Below are 20,630 nucleotides of genomic sequence, written 5' to 3'. Positions count from 1 at the left end.
ATATATATATATATATATATATATATATTAAAACCTGAGTTATAAGGTAAAAACAAATTTAATTCAGCAGTTTTCACTTTGTAAAGCACTTTTTACTTCTTACTCTGTTGATATCATTATTTTATGGTAAATTTAATGTTTACCTAGGGAACTCGAGCTGCCTAGGAAATTTCATGATTTAAAATCAAAAAATTTGGAGTCTGCTCTGCATCAATTTAAACTTTATTTTACAGTTTAATTTATAAATCTCCGTAATAATCTATAAAAACGTCATAGTAACACTATTATAATATCATAGTGGTCTGTGATAACGGCTTAATTGCATATGATAATGTCGCGATAACGATGTAATAACCTATGATAACTGCATAACAACCTATGATAGCGCCGTAATAACTTTTGATACGCCTAATAACATATAATAATGAAATAATAACCAATGAAGCCAGTCAGCCTTGCATATGCACTGCGAAGTTAATTATTTAAATCCAAATAAATTTAATACAAGTCAATTATTTATATATTGATTTGTTCGTCTTGTTTCTATATTTCTATACCTGTGTATATTTATCAATTATATTGTTCAACGATTTGCGTTTGTTTGAATTTAAATTTACTTATTTATGCGTTTTTGACGCTAAGTAAAAAAGAAAAAATGTAAGGCAATGACTTTTATAAATTAAAGAAATACAATTTATTTGTTTTTAGTTGAAGGATTTGATATGTTGTTCAAGGTAATGTTTTAAAATTACAAATTTATAAATTTAATCTTCAAATAATGTTTTCAATTTTTTTTATCTAGTAATTCTATAAATTGAAGTTAAAACTCTAGGTTGTTTCGCTTGTTTGACGTATTTCTTTTTTTTTTTCTTTTCACCCTTTTTTCATATATTTTTATTATTTATGCTCTTTAAACTACAGTTAAATAAAAGTATAGGATGTAAAATTTTAAGAGCTTAATGATTTTTTTTTAATTTTTAAAGCATTTTTTTAAAATTTTGAAAAATTTAAAGTTTTTGGTAAAAGTTTCTTGACCCAAGTATATTATCAATAGAGATGAATGTGATGTAAAATTTTTATCTCCTGATATTAGATATGCCAGATATGTATATCTATCAATATATCCTGCAAGATATGTATATCTATCAATATATCCTACAAGATATATTACCACAAAGAAAAGAAATAAAATATACACTTTTTAAAAAAAAAAACTGTTTTATTTAATTGTTTTTTATTATTATTATTATTTTTGTGGAATGATAAACAGAGTTCTTTATTCTTCATTCATAAACATGTATGTAACTTAAATGTACTTAGCTATTTATTCGTCAGGAGCTATAACTTTCATAAATCAGCTTTACAAATGGGTTTTTCAAAAAGGCCGTCGTAAAGTTTTTTTTCGTTTTTTGTTTTTTTATCACAAATATTTGACAAAAAAATCAAGAATAAAGATTTATAAAGTTTCTTTAATGAAGAACTATTAAATAATGATTTTTTTTATGGTCGATTATAAGTTCAGGGCCGACGACACAGGTTTTAAAGTCGAGGGATACAATTATCAATTTCTTCTAAACCTTAAAAATATTATTTTATAATACAACATATTACTTATATTATTCTATAATAAAAATGTTATTTTAAAATACAACCAATCTTAAACCACATGTACTTTTTTAAATTGACAGAAATTTTTAAAGAAAATACTAATGTAAGTCAAACCATAGCACCTTTAAAAATTCACGTAGAAAGCGTCATTCGTACGTCAAAAGTATTTTCGCCAAATCAGTCAAGGAATGCTTTTAGTTTTTTATATATTTTCATGTTCAAAACATTTAACTTTGTAACTAATGATAAAAAAAACTGTCAAGAGATTTATAATAGTTTTAGCTTTTCAAGACTTTCAGGAATTGATAATAACCAAAATATTTTGATTCTTCATCAAATACAAAATTTTCAGGACTTGCAGATAACCATAATAAAGTACCCAGCCGGCATATCTAGTTTCATTTTTGGAATTAAAACCTGTATAGACACGTGTTTGTCACGATCTTTGCGTAAACCACGTCTATTTCCCAGTAGTAACCAGACTAGTCTATGGATAGACTTACAACACAGACATAGACAATTCTGTATGTTGTAATGGACACAACAAATGTTTAATTTTTTGTCCTTGTTGTGTCTATCAAATTTTTGATGGTGTCCTAAGATTGCTCAGTTAAAAAATAATTTTCACTTCATAAGTCAACAAAGCATAATTTTTTGTCTATTTGGTGTCTATGATTTTGTCTAAATTTACTTGAATTCATAAAACCAGAAATCTTTCATTACCGTATTATTTGAAGATTGTTATGTAGTAAATTTATAATATTAAAAAAATATTGAAATGACATCAAAACTCCAAATGACGATCATTGCCCATGATTAATTATTGTTTAAAACTTGCGTACATATTCATCAATAAAATGAAAGTAAAAAACATTTTTCTTTTTCACTATTGTTTTATTCACAAACCTAAATAAATTTTAACACCTATTGGAATCTTCTACTTACTAATCCACATTTTATAAAGGACAACTCCTTGATCACATATTTTTAAAATAATTTTATTGAAGGTGATAAAGATTTTAGTGACTAAGGAAAATTTTTTAAATGATAAACTTACCTTCAACTTTTTTGAAGTAATCCCAAACTGGAGAGGGCATTTTAAAAATAAATTTTCACGCACATTCACTGAGAATTGAAAAACAACTGAACTGAGTAATTAATGAACTTCAATTGAGCACAAAATAGTCCATTTTGAGGTTTTTAAATAGACATTAACTTTTTAATCAACAGCACACGCTGGACAAAAAATTAAAAAATGGAACTTCTGTTAGAAAAATTGTATTTTTAATTTTGTGCTCGTTTTCAGTTTTTGAAACGATGCTGCAGTGAAAATTTAATTACTCGTTATAAGTCCAAATTATATATTAAATAGATCTTCTATAAAAAATCGAGATTGTTCATTTAGTGTCCGTTTTTAAAATTATTGTCTAGAAAGACAAACATTTTTTATAGACAATTCATTTTTGATAGTTGTAATTAAAATTGTTGCAATTAGTGCTTTGTCGAAGTCTATTTTTGTCCTTTTATAATAAGTCCATTAGAGATTGTCTGGTTGCTATTTCCCAGGCAGTTTTACTCGAGTTTAACAGTATTTTTTTAGTGTTTTTTGATGTTTCAAAGTCAAACTTAAATGTCGCGTGCTTTTATCACTGGTTTCATATTCTCTGCGGAAATTTAGTATAATATACTACTACGTTTTCGTGACGGTGAAACTAATAACATTTAACTGGTAAATTTACCAAAAACGCCGGTTAAATATTATTGGTTTTTGTGTTGAATGCAATGCATTCTAGTAAAACTGTACTGACCAGTGAACGCCTCAGAGAAGCATAAAACATAAAAGAGTGTAGCCGATTGAGATAAAATTGACATATTTAAACTTAATATAATTCTCTCGTGCTTGTAGCTCGTAAGTGTATAACTTATTTCAGAAACAATATAAGTCACATTTTTGGTTGTTTTCGCTTTTAAGTGATTTCGAATTCTCATCATGTTATACATCATTTTATGCAAGAACAACACAATTCCACGTTGTTTATATGTGTTAATCGAATGCCCATGAAAATGCAATTGTCACAGAAACAACACAAGTCTGGAATCGGTGGGTTTTCTGTACTAAACAGCTGAGAGTTCTCTACAGATAACAGATTTGAGTGTTTGTTGTTATTTTTTTATTTTTGTTAATATGAGATATTTTATTGTAGTTCTTGAAAATGGATTTTGAGGATTCTAATAAGATGTTGTGCAATATTTTCCTACTCTGTTATCTCATGTTATCTCATAGAAGAAAGAAAGTAATGTTTATCATATAATGTTTATCCCACTAAAACCACACTAAATAGGAACAAAAGTCACACTTCATTTTTGCGTAAAAGTTTCGTGTGGCTCATGTGTGCTAAGCATATGTTAGCCATATATTTACTACTCTCCTTTAAGGAATAACCTTGGTGCGTTCCATATGTGACTATAATGTTTATTCCATAAAAACCACACTAAATAAGAACAAAAGACGCATTATTTTCTTATAAGAAAGTAATAACAAATTATATAAACAAACCTTCTGACTTGTTTAAATATCATATTTAAACAAGTTAGTAGATTTGTTTATGTATAGAATATGCTATATGTATACTTAACTGTATAGGAACAAAACCTAGTGAAAAAACCTAAATGGAAAAACATCATCAAATCTAACGTTATTTTCTGGTAGCAAACACAACGTATTAAGATAATTTTATCTTCGTTGAGTATAACTTTGTTTAGAATAAGTATAACTTAAGTATAACTCGTTATGTATAGCAACAAATTTTTATTTGTTAAATGTAACGCTGATTTAGAAATTTTATTGAAAGTATATTTTAAATAACAATCTTCAAATATATTTATTACAAAACCGCTCATACATACAGCTATAAATTGAAAATTATCAAAACTGTACACCACATGGTATCATGAAATATACTAGAGTTTACTACAATGCATTGCAATGGAATTGTAGTTTACAATTGGTTAAAATTTAAAATTCAATGAGGCAAGGTTGTGTATGTATGGCCACAATTTCAGGCAGGACATGAGCGACGTGTTTATCTAACAGAGCAAGTCAATCTATTAATCTAAAATTTGATGTTATTGTAACTGTTTTAAATTATATTTGAAACTTTGATATTTGCATTTTATCATTGCTTGAGTACATCACATCTTTTTTAAACATAAAGTTACAATTTCTTTTTTATGTAATCAAACAATTATTCAGATTTCAGGTAGAATATTTTTTTTAATGATAAAGAGTTTTGACATATAATAATTATATATCAATGTTGTATTAATTTTTTTTATTTTAGCTTATAAAACAAAAAGTTGTATAAAAAACGGTTTAAGGAAACCTATGTGTAACACAGTTTAAGGAAACTAATGTGTAACACAGTTTCTGGTCTATTAAACTACACACCCATCAATTTTTACACCTCCTACACCTCCTACACATCAAGTTCTCTTAATTATATTTATAACTGTATTTCATTATAATAAAATCATAATAAATTTAGTTTAAAAGAAGGTATAAAGTATAATATATTGTGCTATATTTTGATTCAAAGAGTTCAAACAAAAGGGAGGCGAAAACATGTACTAACCTATTCAAGCAATCTGTGATTAGATACTTCGTAGCATGTATAATTATCTTAGCAGTGCTAATTACCGTTATTGAACTGATTATGATAAACCTAAAGACTAAGAAGCACTCAGAAACGAGCGTTTATTCAATAGATACTAATGATGATTTATCTAAAAAATCTTTGTCAACAACCTACTTGCTAAAAAATGCAGAAGAAAATAACAACAACAATTATCAAAAACGTTACCTTTCTCATATAGTTTTTCAAAGCATTAAGAAAGACTGCAATACAGTATATACAGCCGTTGTAATTATAAGCTCACATGCAAGCTTCGTAGACAGAAGAAATACAATACGAAAGACATGGGGAAAATCACCATACTGGAATGCTAAGGAAAAATATCTTATAATATTTGTTGTCGGAAGGACAATTGACTCAGAAGAAGTAATAAACGTAGCTGAAGAAGGAAAATTATGGAACGATATAATTTTTGTTGACTTGTTTGAAGAAATTTCTACTTTAACAAAAAAGATGATCATTGGATTAATATGGACCAATTATAATGTTAAATATGAATTTGTATTTAAAGGTCATGATGATATTTACTTGAATATAAACAACTTATTAACGTTTGTTAAAAATAATAATATAGAAAACGCCTATTTTGGATATAAAATAGAAAATGCAGACGTGAAGAAAATAGATCAATACAAAATGGCGAACCAAAATGGCTACTATGTTTCTTATTGCTCTGGCGTAGGCTATATCTTATCGAAATCTAGCATCAAAAAAATGATACCACTGTTTGATCTAAATTCTATATTTAGTTTTGATGACGAGTTTGTTGGTGAAATAGCAATTAAAATAGGTAATTAATTTTAATAAAAATAGTTGAACAAATTTTTTTAATTTTATATATATAATAAATAAATTTGATATAATAAAATCCATGCTGGTCACAGGAGGCAAATTAAGTTAAAAACAGAAAGAAATACCAAACTATAAGATAAGCATGATTTCAATAATTGATTTTTGGGGCCAAGAAATTAAAATATGCAACAGAAATTTTTTTTTTTGCTTGCTATAAACACACGTACAACGTTTTTGAGATCTTAAACAACGGTATCCCTTTTTATATTTCAAAATATAGGCTCTATGAACCAAAATATATCATTAGCAAATCAATGCACACGCAAACACATATTTTTGCGCGTTAAAAGTGCGCACTAGCAGGCATAAAGCTCTTTAACACGCAAAAGAAAAAAGTTAAATGTTAAATATTTTTTATATTTTAAGATGCTAACAAGTTTAGTAGCTTTGCATAAGAAATGATCAATAAGGATCTAATCAAATAAAAAGATAGTGGATCTGATCTCTCAGATTGTTGAATCGTGATATTTTTGCTTTGTGGTGCAACTTTGCATTACGGATCAGTTTGTTGAGGCTTTCTCCTTAGAATTTAGCATTAAACAAATCAAATTACTTTGAAAAAAAAATTTGGAAAATGAATATCTGTAATAATCTATTTATTTCACTTGATTATCAGGAATTGAAAGAGAAGTTTTAATAAATTCAATAAGGATCTTCTTTAGTCTTTATAATTTTTTTTTCAACTTGCGTATTTGTATCATTGCTAAATACAAGCTAAATACATACTTTATAATCAAATTTCAAAAGGTTAAAACTTAATGTGACTATTTTAGGAAAATATGATTTTTACACGTCCGAAAAATATTACTCTTTTTTTTTTTTTTTAAAAAAAAGAAGCGTTGTTTGTAATGAAACTATGTAATACTATTTATCTAAAATTTTAAACTATGTATCACTATGTATTTTAAATAACTTTTTAAGTAGCAAGTTAAGTAACAATGCAGTTTAAAAAATTAATTGCAAATAAGGTTAAATTTTTTATTTTTTTCACTTTTATTTACATTTTCACAACTACATATTAGTTACATTTTTTTCACATCGTAATATTTTATTTTTATATTTATTATATAGTTATTTTTATATTATTATTTAATTTTATATTTAACCAAATACTGCTAAAATACATTTAACAAAAAAAATAACACTCCGTTAAAAATGAGAAACAATTGAAAAAAATAAATTTAGGAAGCATTAGTTAAATATATTATGAAGTACTTGTTAAGATGGATTATATTATATAAATTAACGTAAAGATACCTTACTTAATGTAAAGATACCTTACTTAACGTAAAGGTACCTTACTTTTTTAAATTACTATGATCATAATTCTAATATTTTCACGTATTTTATGCTAAAAAATATACTTTGATATTTGGTGTAGAATTTTCTTATGTTGATTATTTACCAAAAATTAGTTTACTTAAACATTTTAAGTCAAAAATTGTTGAAACTTAAGTTTTTGTGTGACTTTTTGTTCTTTTTAAAATAATCTGTCTTACTGTGCACAGTGGGCCATGTGGTGGACAAAACCTAAAAAATAAATGTCTTTTATATTCAAAACCATATAATAAAACATATTTGTAATACTCTCGTTTAAAATTTTAAAAACTGTTTTGAGTATAATAGTATCTTTTAAAACCACAAAAATCAATTGCGGTTTCATGTATAATAAAATTTTTTTTTAAAAAAAAAAAACGTGACATTTTTATTTTTAAAATTTTATGAACTTACGCGATTAGTTTATATATTTACATATTTAACAGTAAAGCTTTTCGGAAAAAAAAATAAAGTAAAGATCAGCCTTTATAATACACTTATAATCTGGCTTTAAAATAACCTGGTAAATTTTTAACATTTAATACTTTTATTTTGTACAAAAAGTGTCACATAATTTAGGAAACCTACGAGAACCTATATTAAATGCTTGAACTTGTAAATGTAATATGTGTACAACCTATTTGAACTATATACATTGCCCCTAACTTCCCCTTTTGGTTTTCTTTAACATTTTAAAATAATGACTTGTAGCTTTGTATTAAATGCTACATCATCAGTTAATGAGGTTGGGAAACCATGTCGCTCTTTTGAAAAAACTTGTAACAAAACAAAAATAATAAGCTTAACAATGTTTTTAATATTTTATTTAGCCATAAATTACTTCAACATGCATCATGCAATATGCAACATGCGACAAAATTGAAACTAAGAAGTGAGTTTAAATACAAAACTGGCACAAAAATTTCTATTATTTAAAATAAATACCAATTAAACCTGCTTAGATATACTCATTTGATAAAGCTTTAGCATTCATAATTAATGGTGATATATCAAAATCAACATACCAGCTACTACGATATGGTGCTGAAAAAACGGCTGCAACATATATCCTTTGTATAATAGTATAGGATCTTCAAAAGCTAAATGCTATTCCAAAAACATTTAAATGGATCGCTGTTCAGTACAAATACCGCTAAAAGATTTTCTAAAACACACTCTTAAAAAGCTATGTGGTATACAAAACATAATGCTAAGGAATTAACTAAACTGACGTTTAGATGCAAGGCTGGTTTTAGTGGTGCTACAGGGTATAGTGTTTACAAACAGGTAAGTTAAAAAGGAAAATAGAGGCAAATGAAGAGTGTCTGTTGATTATTTGCATAGTACCTTCAGAACTCAGTAGACTTTATAATAATAAAAACGTTGTAATATTATTCATCCAGAATGTACGGCTAATAGATTAAAAATAAAAAAATGCATTTTTATATACAAAGATGATAAATAATCTACAGACTTATTCAAAACGTCGTGGGCATATAATACTATCAATAACAGAGTTTTAAATCTATATATTCATTTATATTCTCTATATATTTCTATAAATTTATCTATATATTTCAAATCTATTATACAATATCGATAATAGAGTTTCAAATCTAGTGATAAATTTCCTTTTTTTCTGAAGTGCGCGTTTTTAATTTTAAAGTTTGTTGCATCAATTTTTTTTTAGTTTATTCCATCAGAAGAGTCTGTTATTCAGTTCCACAGTATTAAGAAGTTATAGGATTTCAAACTAAAAAATTGCAAATCCGCGTTTTTAAAGTTTTATCAAGTTTGTTAAATAATTTTTAGAATTAGCAACTATTTAACTAAAATTTATGATAAAAATAAATATATCTTAATACAAAGTGATTCTTCGGACATATAAAGGGTTTTAGTAAAAAAAAAAAGATCAAAATAATTTTGTCCACCATATGTCTAATATCCGGCCCACTGTGCTGTGGTGCGTTGAGAATCGAAACCATTAAAAACAAAAAAATAATAATAAAAATTTAAAAAAATAATAAAAAACTTTAAAACTATTTGGTTTATGTTTGTTTAAAATTCATCGACTAATGATGAATGATGAAACTATGTAACTAATGAAACATTTTGTTAAATGCATTCTGCATCATTTTTAAATTTCGTAAAGATTTTCAATCTTCATGAAATTTAACAATGATGCAAATTTATACATATGCTTATCATAAGCATATGTCTTATCATATGCCATATCATACCACATAAGCCTAATGTGTTACGATTCGCTCGATTCAATTTTGATTCAATTTTTTTTTCTTGATTCTAATTCAAAAAGAATTTTATTACAAAAATTGAATCAAGCATATCATTCGTTGTATTCCATTTTATTTTTACGCTTTTAAATTTGTATTTATAATTTATCTTAATATAATATATAGGTATTATTATATACATTCAAGCCCGTAACCAGACTTTTTTTTAGGAGGGTGACAAATTTTTGTCGGTGGCCCACTGTTTTTTTAAGTAAAATTTAAACTTCATTTTTTAAAAATATTATAATTGAATACAAAGTTTGCCGCAACTTTGATATAATGTAAGTGATGAAAAATAAATAAACAACAAACATTTGGTTTCAACGATAAGTATTCAAATGATCAAAACAATTGTTAATTGTCTAAACGAAAGGAGACAAATTCTAATCTCCTCGGATTAATTTTGCAAACATTTTAACAGCCCCATTTAAATCAAAATTTATTGCACATCCACTAATCATAGTGGATGTGCATTAAAGATTGCTTGCATAATGTATCATAGCTTTTTAAATCATTTCTTATATCTCCAATGAAGTTTTCACGCAGATAATGATGGTACAAAAACTTAACAGCATCTCAATTGTATCATATGATTTAAATCTATCTTTTAATTCAATTAATATATGATTTAAAAATGGAATGATGAGAGACCTTTTAAAATATTTTTCAAACGTTTCAAAGGACGGATTCACTCGATGAGATTGTTGGCCTGTGTGCACTTTTGGCGTTACTGACTTTATATTTTTTTCCCCGGCAAGAATTGATACATTCTTATATATTCGTTCGGCAAACATATTTACGTCTATTCTCATGATTTCTATTTCTGAGATAAGTTTTAACACACTTAAAAGCATATATAATGTCACTAGATTTTTCCTTCAACTTAACTATAGGCTCACAAAGAAACAACATAATTCGCTGTAGCGTAACTAGTCATATAATCAAATCTTAACTCCCAACGCTTTCAGAAAAGACAGCGCTTGACGTTTATTTTGAGCAGTCCACTCATGCAGCCATTCGTTTGAAAGAAAGTTACCAACATTTTCAAGTTTATCTACATTTTCAAGCGTACCATGCAGAGGTATACATCTACAATAAATAACAGCTTTAATTATAAATTTTAAAACTTGTTTATTGCATTTGATTCGTTTAGCAAGTTCTAGTAGTTTAGTTGACTGTCAACTATAAAAGAAACATTTTTAAGTGTTGATTGAATAGTATAACATTCGTCAAAACAATGTTTGTGATAAACTCTATTTTTTGTGATAATCTAGTTTTTCTTTAAACTTATTTCCAATTATTAAAGGGTAAGTCAACAAAAGACCCTTTATCAAAAGAAAGGGAAGTTTCTTTTAAAAACAAAGGTACATGGGCCGCAAAACAAAACTTACTGTACAATAGAACATAATTTCTAATTAACATTCGCCCATCCATTTGATCAAAAATATATTTTAGAAAGTCTTTTAGTATACTATATTTTGTGATGTATTGAATTTTGATATCAGGCGACATTTCTATTATATTTTGCTCAACAGTCCTCATGTTCATAGTAGACGTAATGAAATTTCCAATGTCAAAAAAATGACATTGGAAATGCCATTACATTAAATAAACAAATATTCCTGAAATTTCATCTTTTATATCTAAATTGAATACAAACAAATTATTTTTTCCAAACAGCATTCCCACAAATATTCTTATAGAATTTAACTATGAATTTTCAGATATTCTTTCTAAACTATTTAATACCTCATTTATAAATGAAAAATTTCCTGATATTTTGAAATTATCTCGCGTTATTCCAATATTTAAAAATAGCTCTAAACTTTCATGTACAAACTACAGACCTATTTCTCTTTTATTTAACATTAGTAAGCTTCTTGAGAAACTTATGTATTTTAGAGTGTACTCTTTTCTAAACTCATTTAATTGTTTAAATGTTTTTCAATTTGGTTTTCGGTCAAAACATTTTACTTGCCATGCATTAATAAGTAAATCAGAAAAAATTAGGAAAGCTCTTGATACTGGTCATTTCGTTTGTGGTGTTTTTATCGATTTACAAAAAGCTTTCGATACCGTTAACCATAGTACTTTGATTTCTAAATTAAAACAATTCGTAAATATTAATGGTTTCAATTCTAGTAATAAACCAGTTTTGTGCAGTGTTCCTCAAGGTTCTGTTCTAGGTCCTCTTTTATTTTTAATATACGTTATTGACCTAATCAACTCTGTTCACTTCTCTTCAGTTCGTCTGTTTGCTGATAATACAAATCTCTTGCACATCAACAAATTGTATCATTCTTTATATAAAAATGTTAATTCGGATCTAAAAAGTATAGTTCACTGGTTAAATGCTAACCTAATATGTCTCAACACCGAAAAAACTGAACTAATTTTTTTTTCATCTCCGAGAAAAAAGCTATTTCTTTAAAAATGTTGAAATCAAAATCAAAATTAATAATAACGGCTATATCCTTCAAGAGTTATTAAATATCTTGTTGTATTATTTGATTGCTATCTTTCATGGAACTTTCATACTAATGAACTAAGCAAGAAACTAACGGTTTTCGATTATTCGTCATTATGTCGATAAAGTTACACTAAAGAATATTTACTGTGCATTATTCTCATCTCATCTAAGATATTGTTGTCAAGTTTGGGGTCAGTTTGAAAATTATTGCATTAACAAGTTGCTATTGTCTCAGCGTCAATACATTAGAATAATAAACTTTCAACCAATAAAATCAGATACATCGTAGTCCTTCAAAAAACTTTTCATTCCAACATTTCCAGCGCTAGTTAGGTATGCTTAAAAACTTTTTTTAAAAAGTATGGTAAAAATTCTATTGTTTATCTTCTTTTTTTTTTTGTCTCCTTAAATAAAAACTTACCATTTCCTACCACAAACTTGTTCACAGAAAGTAGACTATTACATTTCTACTCTACTAGAAATACACACAATGGAAAACTAAATGTCATCTTTTAAAACCCAGAAGTATGGTAAAAATTCTATTGTTTTTTAGTGCGTCTGTGAATGGAACAGGAGCATTGCATGCATTTTGAATGAGTCTAAAAAACCAAAACCTAAAATACCTTTACTCTATCTTAAACAATATCAATTTAAAAAAATCTGAAAAACTTTTTATTCTGACTTCTAGACATACTATTCTTACGATGAAAATATTCTTTTAATTTTATTTTTGTCATTACTACAATTATTATCATTTATCAGTACAATTATCAGTACTTTTTTTTTATTTTTTTATTTTTTTTATTATTAAAACTTGCAAATTATGATTTCTACATGTTTGTTTTAATGAATGTTTTATGTGCTTTAATCTATGTGTTTACGGTCCATATGTTTCAATATATATCTTTGCTTATTATTACTTATGCTATGTTTAAAAATTGGTGTCACTCCTTTGATCAGATTTCAGTATGAGTGACACCATCCTAAATAAATCATTAACTTATTATTATAGATAATTTTATGCTCATAACTACCATTATGATATTAGTTATTATTATTTTTTCATTGTAATTTTTGTAAACATACTTATTATTACTATTACTATAATTTGTATTAATTATTTTTTATCGTATATTATTATAATATATTATTATTACTATTATTACTAATATTATTGTTATTATTATTATTATTATCAAAACTATTGTAAAAATGATTTACGGAAAATAAATAGCTTGTCGTTGTTGTTGTTGTTGTTGTAGTAGTTGTTGTTGTTGTTGCTGTTGTTGTTGTTGTTGTTGTTGTTGTTGTTGTTGTTGTTGTTGTTGCTGTTGTCGTTCATTAGATGTTATGTCATTCAAAAATTACTGTGTATTTGTTATTTAGTTGCCATAAACACTGTTTTCTTTTAAAATATAAATCATATATACTCAAAGTAATTTTTAAATAAGAAACTTATAAAACAATATATTTTTTTTCAAAAATAACCAGACTTGTGATTATACTAAAAAAGGAAAATCAAGAAAATTTAGCACTTTTTGGTAACTCCGAAAAAAACTTTTCTTAGATTTCCTAATTAGCGTAATTTGATTTTAAGCTTAGATTTAATTTAAATATTGTATTTTTTTTTTTTTTTTTTTTGCATTTGGTTTTTTATATTTTATTATTATTTATTCATGCTTTTTTAGAGTTGTTTTTAAGAATAAAGAATATGCAGCTTTGTTTGTCTTTTGAACCATCAAATCCATATAAATTTTTTAAGGTTTGATTTTCTGTAATTTGTGGCTATGCGACATAATTGAAAACACTGAATACTGGTTTCTAAGTACTGGTTTTCAGTTTAAATATGCGAAAAGAATTTTTAAATATGCTTCTAAATGTTTGTATTTAAATAGAGTTCTTATTTCAAAAGGAAAACAAGTTGATAAATGCTCCCTTTTGAAATCAAATAAAACTGTTATTTTTAAAGTGCATTAATTTAAGAATGTTAAGCAAAAGCTACTCCTCAAGTTACCCTTCAAGGTACCCCTAAAGCATCCCCTCAAATATCCCCTCAAAGAATGAAAAGCTAAAAGTTAAAGTTTTTTCAAAATTCTCTCATATCTATTCCCTCAGACTATGTTGTATTCTTTTTGAGTCACCGAGTCAAACGAACAACTAAAACTGTTCGAAATGAATTTTTAAAATAAAAACGTATATTGTTTGGTCTTTATTATAACTATAACTCTTTATAAGTATAAAGACTACATTTTTTTACTCGAAATAATTTTGTTTTTGTACTTTTTAAAGGTAAATTGAATGTGCAATGAAACACGTAAATGCTTGAAAAACTAACCATTTTATTTTTTTTGCATGTAATATTAACCCTATAAACTAAATTTAATCAAAAGACAACAAATTTATTAATATCTAAATTTAGTCATGAAAACAATAAAATTATTATTAATTAAATTAATTAAAAGTAAAGTTATTTATTTTTTAATTAATTATAATTAAAATTATTAAAATTATTATTTATTGTCCTAAAATCAAATTAATTGTATATACGATAACTGCATATCAACAAATAAGTTAATATGCATTTTTTACTCGGGTACTTAGGATAGTTTTTAAAGCAATTTTCTCAGTTTAAACGACTGACGAATACAAAATGCATTTTTGCCGAGTTATCTTTTCAGTATTTCGATGCAACATAGGTCATTACTAGTTTAAAAAGAAATTGCATTAAATAGAGTAAAAGTGGGTTAAAAGTAAACGAAAAAAAAATTGAACGATCAAGCATTTTTTTTTTATGCATTTATTGCAAAGCCATAGCAAAAAATCTTTAAAATGTGAGGAACCGTATTGTAGAGAATTTTGTGCTCTATCTAAAGATGTAAAATTTGTTTTAAAAAGTTTATTTTGCTTTAGCAAACTTTAAAATTCTCACCCTACTCACCCTAGTAAAAAAGAAAATTATTACAAAAATCAACTTCAAAACTCCCAAAATTAAATTTTACTAAACTAAAAAGGCCGTTTTGTAGAAAATTTTATGACGATCAAGATTCACTTTTCAAAATTGAACTTGCTAGTTTCGTGACTAATTCTCACTCTTATGCATTAAGATGAGCGTGGCTAAATCAATTCATAATTATTAGTTAAAACGTAAATAAATATGACAGCCTTTACTATCTATCTAAATATTTTTAAAACAAAAATGACTCGTACTTGCATTTGTAAAACGCAAACAACTTATAATAAAGAGCAATTGCGAAATGCGCAATTGTTGCAACAACTCAAAAAATATCAAAAGATCAAATTAAAAAAAGAAAAAATCACTTAGTAAAGCTTCAGAAAAAATCACTTAGTAAAGCCTTGTTCTTGTTTAAGTACTTATCAGTTTAGTCAAAGAAGGATTCGGCAAAACGTTCTGTACGTCTGTACAAAGATTGATGTGTAGGGGGACCACTAAACATTGTATTTACAACACCCAAGTCGGTTTTGATGGAAGAGAAGCAATTTATTCAATAACTCACTAAAGTATTCATATCGACAATCAAATTAATTCCAGAAAAAGTAAATAATCAAATAAGTTTTTCAATTACAGATATTCATATTTTAGTTTTGGACCGACACGTCACTCATGTTACTTACAATTTTGCATGTATTTACATTGACATTAACATCAGGCTGACATGTTTACCGGTTCATTCATCCCACCCACTTCAACACTTAGATGTAGGTGCGTATTGTTGTATATTGTTGCATTACTTACCGAATTTTATGCAGGAACAAGTTTCAACAGCTCAACAAAAAAAAGTTCATTCAACTACAGGCAAAACCTTTTAGTTCCGGTGACGCATTTGTATGAACACTAATAATTGGTGGATTTCAAAACACTGGTTTCTTTCCACTTGATATTAGCAAAATTGATTAATCAAAACTAAAAACTGAATAAATAGCCGTAAAATGTTTTTTTGATAAAAAAATTATTAAATTTGAAAGTAGACCATTTACTCTTACCCCAGTCTACTTTATTTATTTTAAAAACTTATGAGTTTTATAATATAATTTAATTAGGTCACTGTTGTTCTTCTTAGTGTTCTTGTAGAAATGGAAAAAGGCTTTTTTTATTAAAACGACCTCTAACAAATTCAAAATATACAAAAAATCTTCTTGATTGCATTCAAAAGTTTTTAAAAAACTGGTTCATTTGTAAATACAATTTTATACTGTGATTTTTGCAGGTCACACAACAAGTCTTTCTAAAAAAATATTTTTCAACCCATTTCTTTTGCCATTTCCTCTCTCTTCTTTCCTGTTTCAAAGTAATTGCTTTTTTAAGAGTTTTCAACTAATATTTTTTCAATTTGTTTATCATAACTTAACGCTAATTTTGAAATATACACTTTATATAATACGTTTATAATACATTTCTTTGGTAACTTTTAGTTTAATTTTAGGAGTTATTGCACGCCACGCTGAAGGCTTCTACATAAATAATGATCATTGCAGCTATTCTAAAGACATCATTGTTTCTCATCCTATAAAAGATATTAATTGCAACATTTTTTTACTGAAAAGTTTTTTGTTGGACTCTAGAAATCTGACGAGCCATATCGAAATTGTAACATCGGAAAATACATCAGCATATGTGGACGAAAAAAATTCCAACCTATCAGGGGAGTGAATTTATCAAAACATATCTAATATGATTTTTGAAAATTGATTTTACTTAATTGATAAAAGTTTAAATACAATATTGGTGGAGACGATGCATTTCTATTGAAAAATTTACTGTTTATAATAGTGGTGTTTACAACATTTTATTAGATATGACATGATATCTTTATTATTTTATCAGATATGACACTCTTTCTCATAGCAATAATTTTAAAAATAAAATTAAACCATATAAACAGCTAAATCAAAATAAAATAAAATTGTGCTTTTTTCAGTATGTAAATATTGTGTTTTTGTCAGTATGTAAACATTGTACTTTTTTCAGTACATCTTTTATTTTGATATATTAGCAACAAATACTACAACTAAATTTTAATTTTTTTTTGGCGTTTATCAAAGGTTGTTTGTGACGATTAAATAGCCGTGGCGCAGTGGTTAGAGCGATTGGTTCAGAATCACTAGATCCGAGTATCGATGTCAGCTTTGACCACATTTGCGATATTGGTAGAAAAATAGGTGCGAGCCTCCTATTTAAATGGTCTTCCGAAGAGTTTTTATCACAAAGCACCTCAGAAGAGCGTTTAAAGATCTCTTGTCTCTTGGAGCACCTTAATAAACACCTAAAAAAATCAAGGGTGTTAATTGGGTTATAATTTTATTAAGTAAAGCTTTATAGATACTATAATATCTCTTTTAAGATAAGATAGGGTTGACTATGAAGTTTAAAGTTGTTTAATAAGTCAGGTTAAACAAAAAGATTGTATAAAAAGGTTGGGTCAAACAAACAACTATTTTAAAATAAGTCTTTGCCATATAAAGAGGAGTTAATTAGAAATAAAGGCTATAAAGATGCTGGGTTACGTTTCAAATTAAATGTAGTTTTAAAGTAAGCCACATATGGACTTAAAGTCCAGCAAAAAATAAATAAAAAAAGTAAAAAAAACTTTACTTAGGCTAGCAGTCAAATCAAAAGCTTTCAGAGCGTTCCTACAATCTTGAGAATATTCCAAAAATTTCCATTAATTTTAGGAGCATTCTAGAATTTTCAATGAATATACCAAAACTTTTAAGATTATTTCAAAAATGTACGTAAATTTTAGGAGCATTCCAGACATTTTGAAGACATTCCTTTCAATCTCAGAAATAACCTAAAAATTTCACAAACTTCAAGAACTTAATAGAATTTTGAAATGTTGTGGATGTATCAAAAGCATTATATAAAAGTGAATACCTTAAAAAAAATTCAAACCGCTCTTTTCTGTTCAGAAACAATTACAAAGGAATAACACTCCTTAACCTAAATTACCTATATCCAAAAATTTTGTAATAGAATTAAAACGGAAGTTTTTGGAAGCTCCATTAAAAACTTCCATCTTTAGAATGACTCATCGGACTTGAATTGCTGAACTAATTGAAAAATTGATGTTGGAAACAAAATTAGTGTTAAAACATAAAAAAATGTTTTTAAACAACTTCGGTGCAAGTCAAAAAATATTTATACTTTAAATTGTCTTTATACCGATTTTGAGCACAAAATCAAAATTTTTTTTTTTATCTTTTTAATAGTTTTTAAAGTGCTTCAGAAAAACCTTCTGTCACAAAAAACAGGAACGGACAGTCGTAGTCACAAGTTCGACAAGAAAGTGTTTAACAATGTTGACACACTTTCCTTACTAATATCACTTAAATCAGGAGATTAGGAATAGTCATTTTGGAGTAAAATCAAATGACTTGATTTTTTACTGTGTATTCAACCCTCACCACCACCACCACCCCTTTCCCCCACCTGGACTACATCCTGAAACTGGACTTATTATACTCTCAAACTAATGCATCACTACAGTTTCCATAAAAAATACTAAATGCAAAAATAATTGCTGATATTTAGTCTCATTTTTGAAACCTTTGAAGCTGTGTTTTGAAACTTTAGTGGTTGTGTTTTGAAACCTTAGTGGTTGTGCTTTGAAACCTTAGTGGTTTTTAAAAGAAATATTTCTCATTTTTTCTATTTCTCATCATTCCTATCATTTACATTAGTATTTCTCTAAAATGTTAATTTAAATGGTTGAAATAACTTAATAATTTATCATTATGTTTTTTCATTATTTTTTGCCATGGGTACATACTTGATGGTGCTGCACACTCGCATTTCATCTGTTGTTAGACAATAACCGTTAACTATCGTTTAATTTGCTCCTGTTACAATTTTTTCTAAGATTTCAAAACAAATTTTAATCTCAGGTGTTAATAAAAGTTTCTTTGGGACATCTAAACAATTTGTATTTTTAAAAAAAGGAATAGCACTTTATTTCCTATTCTGATTGTGAAAGACCTTTTATATTTTTAAACGTCACATGGTTCGAATATAAACGTGGTGTTCATTGACATTAGTACGTCCTATGTTAGTTTTTGTTGTAATTATTATGATTGTAAAAAAAAAACAAATAGGTTGTTAATTTGGTTGTTGTTGCTGTTTTTGTTGTTGTTCTTGTTGTTGTTTTTGTTATTATTGTTAAGAATTATTATAAAAAGGAAAATAATTGGCTTGATGTTGTTGGTGCTTTTGTTGTTGTTATTGTTGCTGTTATTATTATTATTGTTATAAATTATTACAAAAGGAAAATGAAAAAGCCTGATGCGGAAGGCTAAATAAATGCAAATGTCATAAGGGCGAACTGGCATAAGTGTAAAGCGTTGCAAAAACGGGTATAAGTGCGAACTAGAATATGTCCGTTCTGGCATAAGTACACCAAAAGAATTTGCAAAGTTGCAAATTCTTTTGGTGTACTTATGCCAAAAAAAAGTTGCAAAGCAGTTTTTGCAACTGCTTTGCACTTATGCTAATTTGCATTTATCCCATTTTGATTGTTTGCAAATTTATTTGGCGCACTTATGCCAGCTTGCACTTATGCTGATTTGCTTTTTTGCCAGTTTTTGCAACTACTTTGCACTTATGCCAGTTTGCTCTTAAGGAAGTTCGCACTTATGCAAGTTCGCAAATATGCCATTTCGCACTTATGGAATTCGCGCTTATTCAGTCGTTTAGCTTGATGTTGTTGGTGCTTTTATTGTCGTTGTTGTTGTTTTTGTTGCAGTTGTTGTTGCTTTTATTTTTGCTGTTGTTTTTGTTGTTGTTGTTGTTGTAGTTGTTATTGTTGTTGTTATTTTTGTTGCTGCTGTTGTTGTTGTTGTTGTTGTTGAGAATATGAAATTTATTATAATTGTAGGTAAACACCGTTGCCACTTACAATTTAACTATGTTATTACCCTTTTTTTTTTTTTTAACAAATATTTTGTTCTTCATACAATTAAAAAATAAAAAAAATACAAAGAAACATTTTCAAATAAAAATAAACGTTTTCATAAAATTAAAAAAAAATGATTTATATAAACAGACAGGGACACAAAGAAGATATGGATGACCAAAGTCATCACAATCTTTTCATGGAACCCCTATTTGAGCTTTTAACAAGTGTAAAGTAAAATTGTTGAAGAAATTAGATAAGTGTTTTTATTAATTTATTACTGTTCTATTCTTTAGGAAGATTGAGCACTTTATTTTTACATTACATACATTTACATAATTTATATATATACACATACACACACACATATATATATATATATATATATATATATATATATATATATATATATATATATATATATATATATATATATATATATATATATATATATATATATTTATATTTATATATATATATATATATATAT

General features: G+C 26.6%; 1 protein-coding gene across 1 annotated transcript; it reads left to right on the top strand.

The window, feature by feature from the left end:
- The first annotated feature begins 576 nt into the window (after window positions 1-576).
- Window positions 577-17,258, top strand: LOC105845650 (UDP-GalNAc:beta-1,3-N-acetylgalactosaminyltransferase 1). Its single transcript, XM_065790569.1, has 3 exons — window positions 577-734; window positions 5,205-6,090; window positions 16,676-17,258. Exons 1-3 carry the CDS (start codon window positions 723-725, stop codon window positions 16,900-16,902), a joined length of 1,125 nt encoding a protein of 374 aa, XP_065646641.1. The 5' UTR covers window positions 577-722; the 3' UTR covers window positions 16,903-17,258.
- The last annotated feature ends 3,372 nt before the right edge of the window (window positions 17,259-20,630 follow it).

The sequence above is a fragment of the Hydra vulgaris genome, chromosome 02 (assembly GCF_038396675.1).
Source record: "Hydra vulgaris chromosome 02, alternate assembly HydraT2T_AEP".
NCBI classification, from domain to species: Eukaryota; Metazoa; Cnidaria; class Hydrozoa; order Anthoathecata; family Hydridae; genus Hydra; species Hydra vulgaris.
This window is presented reverse-complemented; position numbering and strand designations above follow the sequence as displayed.

What these genes read in the sequence shown, in the direction of transcription:
- LOC105845650 (XM_065790569.1), top strand. An exon ending in TGAAATAGCAATTAAAATAG is followed by an intron (nt 6,091 to 16,675) that starts GTAATTAATTTT and finishes GTTTAATTTTAG; the next exon opens with GAGTTATTGCACGCCACGCT.